Source organism: Populus nigra, chromosome 6 (assembly GCF_951802175.1).
Source record: "Populus nigra chromosome 6, ddPopNigr1.1, whole genome shotgun sequence".
In the NCBI taxonomy this organism is placed as follows: Eukaryota; Viridiplantae; Streptophyta; class Magnoliopsida; order Malpighiales; family Salicaceae; genus Populus; species Populus nigra.
The window spans coordinates 16,651,630-16,658,781 of NC_084857.1; the positions used below are offsets into that span (position 1 = coordinate 16,651,630).

The following is a 7,152-nucleotide window of genomic DNA, read 5'->3' on the forward strand; positions in this document are numbered from 1 at the left end:
TTTAATATGGTCTTTTAATTCAATTTAGTGCTCATTTTGGAGTAAACGACGAGGACAATATTAAGAGATTCTCTTAATTAGAGGGATCGATCAAGTAACAAAAAAAAGTGAGTGGGCCTGTTAGGAAAACGTGAAGAGTACACGGAATTAGAGGGGACAATTAAGTAAATAAAAGAGTGGAATGGGCATATTGGGAAAATGTGAAGAGTACAAGGAGTAAAATGTATGATTGATTCTTATTACTATTATCCAAGAGCTGCAGCAGACATTTCCTGGTCTTAACTGATTAAATATGAAAAATAGAAGACAAATGCATTTTGTTGTCTGTCTAAATAGGTTCCGTTGTTCTTAAAAATAAAAACTTTCAAAAAGGGGACCTTCATTTTTGATCTACTTGATGGTGATCTCGCTTTTTTTCCTTTTCTTTTTTCAATCGGGTTTGTGGGTATTGAAGAGAAATTGCTAAATTTGAAACCATTTTTTGATTGTGGGAAGGGGGAGGGGGGGGGGATTTAGGGGCTGGTTTGATGAAAAATGGGTTTTGGTGTTTAGGGTTTTTGAAGAGGAAAGGAGAGGATGGGATTAGGTAGTGAAGAAGGTAAAGTGAAGTCTTCTTGGGATGTGTGCAAATCAAAGGAGAGGAAGAAGAAGAAGAAAGATGGTACAGAGGCAGGGTGTTGGGTCAAGTTGAGGTTTATAGGAAGCTGCATTTCTTCAAGATCCAAAGTTGATAGCTCTGTTAGTGGGACTAGTACCCATTTTGGTAATTCCTATTTCTCTCTCTTTTTTTTTGGGTTTGACCAATGTGGATTAATTGTTTTTGTTCTTTTAGCTTGTCGGTTTGGATTGGCTTAATTTTCTTCCTGGTATGGTTTTTCAAGCAAGAATGGTTTTGAAACAGAATGTTTAGTCTTTATATTGTATATGTAGCTAAGAATAGTGACCCCAGAAGGAGCTAACAGCAGCTTTTTTAACTTTTGGAACCAATGACTAGCTGCATGAATATCAAGCCTGACTTGGCTGTGAGGTCCATGGACAGGGTGAAAGTTTTTAGATGAAAAGTTGGATTCCTTAGATTTTCCAGAGCTGCTTCAGGTCATGCTAGACACAAGTTGTTTTAGTTCCGGCAGTGTGTTGCGAGTATGCAGAATTACTATTTGAAGAGTCATGCACAACAGTTTTTTTGTTTATTGTAACTTCTCGAGCTTGGGGAAACTGGTATTTTTAAGTTCAAGTAGAAAATAAAGGAACGAAATTTGTACTTATTTGTACTTCAGGCATTTATATACTCGATTGAGTTTGATGTTTTTGGTTAGATTTGGTCCTTTCATTTCTCTTTACCTTGTTATTCTCGGTCAGAACTTTGCTCACCAAAATAAATGTTTGGTATCTTGATTTCCTTGTTAATTGTTTCATTATAACAATTATGTTCCTCGTTTCCAAAGCCAGTCTTGACTAAGTCTTAACCTTTTAATGATACAAATATTTCTGATTAAAGTATATAGAACTTGCGTTTCTATTTTCTTCAAAGAAGTAAATTTCTTCTTATTTGTTTTTGAAAACATAACCTTAATTCGATTAAGCATCATCCCAAATTTGTGGTCAAAAGATGTCTATAGTTCATTGGTTTAGCAGAAAGTGGGACCAGCTGTTTCGACAGTGTATTTGAAACAAACTCTTCAAATGATTGCATCCATGTCCTGAATTTCAGAAAAATGGCTTTGAGCTCAGAATAATATTAAGTATGCTAGTGGTGGTTGAATGATTTATGAGTTGGCATTTGTGTAATGGAAACATTCTATTGGTCATAATGGCGGTAAAGATTGGGTTGGTGAGGGATCCAGCTGCCCTATGGATTTAATGAAAATCTTATCAGGTGACGGATGCTTTATTTCAAAAGCATTTTTGAGAGGGGCTGTGTGAGGTTGGAAGAATTACTATTATGTTCAGTTTAAATAGCCGAGTGAGGGAAACAATGATTTTCATATGAGTTCAAGTCGAAAGAAACCATAATTATCTTTACATGCATATATGGTATTACTGTGTGCTTTCTTTTGTTCCATTTACATTGAATATACATCTAAATGCTACATTGTAGTTTATTTTTCATTTTTTTTTCTCTTGTACCATTTTAATTATGATCTGGGTTGGGTGTTCCCATATCTTTGTCAAACTTGAACACACTGGCATCCAGTTTAGCGTTCCACTGAAAAGCTCTCAGGTGTACTTGTATCTGGAAGGACTTTTGTAGCGTATAGTGCTATACTTGGCTATTCCAATGTTATGATTATCATCCCTCTAGATTTCATTTTGCAGTAGTCTGTATGCTAATAGGGTAAGTCTGTGAATCAACAGAAAGTAAATCCACGAATGATACAAGCATGGACCAACCAGCTGCTCCTGTTGTTTCAACCTCAACCACAAGTAATACAGAAAGTAACTCATCCACTTCCAAACTTGAAGAGGAGCTTAAAGTTGCTTCCCGACTAAGGAAGTTCACATTTAATGATCTCAAGTTTGCGACAAGAAATTTTAGACCTGAGAGTCTTCTTGGTGAAGGTGGCTTTGGTTGTGTTTTCAAGGGATGGATTGAAGAAAATGGAACTGCTCCAGTGAAACCTGGTACTGGCCTCACTGTTGCTGTTAAAACCCTTAATCATGATGGGCTCCAAGGTCATAAAGAGTGGCTGGTATGGGACATTTCTAATCTATTTACTTCACATATGAATATTCACTATTATATTTTTGTCTTTTATCATTTTCAATAACTTTGTTTTCCAACCATTCAAATATCTTGCTCCTAGGTTTGCTTTTAATTGTTGAATCTGTGTGGCAGGCTGAAGTGAATTTTCTTGGCGATCTTGTTCATCCTAACCTGGTTAAACTGATTGGCTACTGCATTGAAGATGATCAAAGGCTGCTAGCGTACGAGTTCATGCCTCGAGGAAGCTTGGAGAACCACCTGTTTCGAAGTATGCAACTAGCCCGCCCCCCCCCCCCCCCCCCCCCCCATCTTCCTTAAAAGTTTTTATGGTTTGTAGTATGAAAGAAATTTAGAATGTGCAGTGAAAAGTTGTTCCCTCTACCCTTCTTCTCCACAGCAATGGATACATGTCTATTTATCTGAGGATGAATGTATTCTAATTACTCTGTAGAGACTGTTTTTTAATGTTGGATGAAGTTCTTGGCAAAGTGATTCACATCCATGCTAGATTTAGCTAAATAACAAACACCACATGAAAATAACTTTATGGGAAGAATAACTTGATCATGGTTGTTGAAACTCAGGATGAGGTGTGAAATTTTTGAATTCTGTCACGTTTAACTCAGGCCATAAAGTTATGGAAATTCTAGCAAATCATCGCATCTGCATCAGGTTTTGCAGGCTATTTTTTGCACCTCCAAGTTAACAATTGATTTCGGAAAGTAACGCAATGAAACAACTGAAACAATAGAGCTGTTCTATTACCCTGTCATATTTATGATGTTGACATGCAGAAACTTTGTCTTACATCGTATTAACGCTGTCAAGTTTTGCCTGTGTTTGCACAATTTGCATATGAAACATCATACATCTTTTATGTTTCTTTCTAATGGCTATTTCATATGCAGGGTCCCTGCCTCTTCCATGGTCCATAAGAATGAAAATTGCTTTAGGTGCTGCCAAAGGTCTTGCCTTTCTTCATGAAGAAACTGAAAGGCCAGTGATTTATCGTGATTTTAAGACCTCCAATATCTTATTAGATGCGGTACACAATTAAATTCTAGCAATTTGTTCTCCTTTTCTTCTTTGTATTTTATTATGGTGCATCCTACTAATAATATTCTATGTCAGGATTATAATGCCAAGCTTTCTGATTTTGGACTTGCCAAAGATGGTCCTGAGGGAGATAAGACCCATGTATCAACCCGTGTGATGGGAACTTATGGTTATGCGGCCCCAGAGTATGTAATGACTGGTAAGCATGATTTTCTCTTCATCCCTTACATTTCTCAACTTAATTTGATTTCCTGAAAACTTAGATATGTGTGTTTAGCTTTTTTTATAGCTGTAATTGCTTGTGTTATGTGCACAGTCCAGTACACACTGGGATAAGCTTAAAAGCTTTTCTGTATGAATTAGTAGGATTAGCTTTTGTATCTGTTATCTGCATGTACCAACGTGTTTACATATTTCAGTGCCACAGTTAAACTAAACTCCATGCGAGGGCAACAAGTTTGGCTAGGGAGGATTTGGGGTAAGGGAAGGGAAAGGTGGGGTTAGAACCACAACCTTTGTTTGGTTCTCATTTCATTAGAGGGAAGGGAAGGATTAGAAGGGTCCATACCCCTCATATAGTAAGAACTATCAAACCTCAATTTGGGGAGTCGAAAGCAATAAAATATTTAACTCAGTTTCTCTATTCTTAAATAACAAAAAACCCTTAATTTAAAATTAGAAAAGAACTCCATCCCCCTCGTTAAAAATCTCTTTTTTTTTTTAGTTATCTCACCTATATTAAGTCCTACATTGCCTCCCCTTCCCCTCTCTTCAATTGACACATCGGAACAAGATAAGGGGTCAATCCTACCATTCCATCTTTTCTGTACCTTTAACAATCTTTATGCCCTATACCCTTTTCCATTCCAGCACAATGGGCATCAAATATTGATTGTAACTAAAAATTAGAATGTTCAAGGACAATTTGTTTTTCTTTGGCCCAATGGCTGGCTTACACTATAATAGGCAGCCCTTCCAATAAGACTGAGCAGTAGAATTAGATTCCAAGTCTCTCGATACAATGGTCAGCGACTTTAACAACTAAACTAAGAAGCTTCTTGTGTTCAAGGACTAAAAATTGGTTGATGCTTCTGCATCCTATTGATCTTGCACCATATTGTGTATGCGAAGATTTATGGATGGTGACTTAATTCTCCATATTGGGTAATTTTTTGGTTCTAGATAATAGATAAAAATGCCAAACAATATTCGATTTGGATGTCTCTGTAGTAGGTATTCATTGTATGCAGTCCAATACTATGATGTAACTCCAGGTAGTCAGTCCTGTTCATATTAGGGAGGAAAGATATACAGCATTCTGTTGGTCAATATGATCATTTCATCAACTAGCTACCTTTCACTCCTAATGACATGAGCTTGGAGTTAGAGTCCCTTTCTTTTATCCTGTCTTTTCTTTGAATCTTTGAATACCCGCCTTTTACATTTCCCAGATGCAAGCAAACTTATCTTGTAAAACATGTACTCTTTTTCAAACCTTTTAAAGCTAAACAGGCTATAACACTTCTGTCAGGACATCTTACTTCAAGGAGTGACGTCTACAGTTTTGGTGTGGTCTTGCTTGAAATGATAACTGGCAGAAGATCCATGGATAAGAACCGACCTAATGGAGAGCATAACCTTGTTGAGTGGGCGAGACCACATCTAGGGGAGAGAAGAAGATTCTACCGGTTGATAGACCCTCGGCTTGAAGGTCACTTTTCAATAAAAGGTGCCCAGAAAGCTGCACAGCTAGCTGCTCATTGCCTTAGTAGGGATCCTAAAGCTAGGCCTCTAATGAGTGAAGTGGTCAACGCATTGAAGCCTCTGCCCAACCTCAAGGACATGGCAAGCACATCATATTATTTCCAGACCATGCAAGCTGAACGGGTTGGATCCAGCCCAAATGCGAGAAATGGTGTCCGCTCACAGGCTGGATTGTTATCTAGGAACGGGCACCAACAAAGGAGTCTTTCAATACCACATGGTTCCCATGCTTCCCCTTATCACTATCAATACCCCCATAAATCTCCAAAACCCAATGGTAAACCATAGCAGCACAGGATCATTGAAGTATGTGCTTCTTTTAGCCACCTCTTTTCATTCATTTCTTTTTTCACCTCTGTTCTCAGTATAGATGTATTTTCTGTGAAAGCAATTGTTCTTGGACAACTTTGAAGGCAATGGAGGAACATGCCTCTATGTGTTGTATTTAGAATGATGACCTTCCCACACAGGGGGTAATGTTAAGGACAGGTGAAGCTCATGGCGCAAAATATCTGTCAGTCATGTTCACTGCAGTCAGGAAAATGTTAGATTATTAGCTCCTATGCCCGATTGGAAAAATTTTCCGTTATAGTTCCTATCTGTTGACAATTTAAGTCGTGGCCACATAGTAAAAAAATGATGAGAAATATGCAGGTAAGAGTTTATGGTTTTGTTTGTTTAGATAACTGTTTCTTTCAGTATACGAGCAGTATAATGGCCAAGACTCCAATATGAAACTGTTGCTATGGGCAGAATGGGTGATAACTAGTCTGGGGTGGGCAGGCAGTGCTGCTAGGGAGCGAAACCCCCCAACGCAGCATGCGAATGACTTTGCACAGACTCCAAGGAGTCGAGGCGTGAGGATTGAGATGAAATTGGTGAATTGGAAGGACGTGTGATTCCCATTGAAGGTATGCCAACGGAACCTAGTCTTTCCTGTTACCAGGTCATCCTACGTTAGGGCTTGACAGCCTTCTGATGTTTGATGTTTCTGCTCGTAATAATTCAATGTTATTCAGCCATTCAGACTGGAATAATTTGCCTCTTTCAATAAAAAAAAGAAAAAAAACCGCGAACAAGTGGTTGAAAGATCATAGCATATCAGACCTACCATCCATTTTAATAAGCATTTGCGTAAATAAGGTTTATTTATGTATGTACAACACATGTAATTATGTTAGGGTCCCAGCCTGGAAGACCGCTTCTTGACATCTAGCTAAATGTGCAGAAATGATTCTCGATCCATTCCAATATGATGTATTTCATGCAAATGCTAATTCATCACCTTGTCAGTTGCTCTTTGGATGTGCTCTCAAAGATCTTATAGGCATTTTCAACCTCAAATCCATCTCGCCCGTGAAACTCCTTGAGCAGTTGAAGATGGTGATACAAGTTATTACCTCGTAATTGAGCACAAAAAACTCATTTCATTTTTTACACAGGCAGACTTATGAAGATCATAAGCTTCAATATGGCAGTGATCTTAAGAGCAGTGGCCAACCACATTTGAGAATCAACAGTAAAAGTCATTTCAAGCAGAACATAAGGGAGTTTTTTACCTCTTCCTTGGGTAGATTTTTATATTGAGGCAACACAAGGTGTTCGGCAACCTCAAAGAAATCATTCAA

At 38.0% G+C, this 7,152-nt stretch overlaps 1 protein-coding gene across 1 annotated transcript; it reads left to right on the top strand.

Moving 5' to 3' along the window:
• Positions 1–273: 273 nt before the first annotated feature.
• LOC133697111 (serine/threonine-protein kinase PBL34-like) lies at positions 274–6,033 on the top strand. The gene is made up of 6 exons (XM_062119475.1): positions 274–763; positions 2,356–2,690; positions 2,837–2,972; positions 3,613–3,749; positions 3,836–3,959; positions 5,292–6,033. The coding sequence occupies exons 1-6, from the start codon at positions 577–579 to the stop codon at positions 5,810–5,812; spliced, it is 1,440 nt and encodes a 479-aa protein (XP_061975459.1). The 5' UTR covers positions 274–576; the 3' UTR covers positions 5,813–6,033.
• The last annotated feature ends 1,119 nt before the right edge of the window (positions 6,034–7,152 follow it).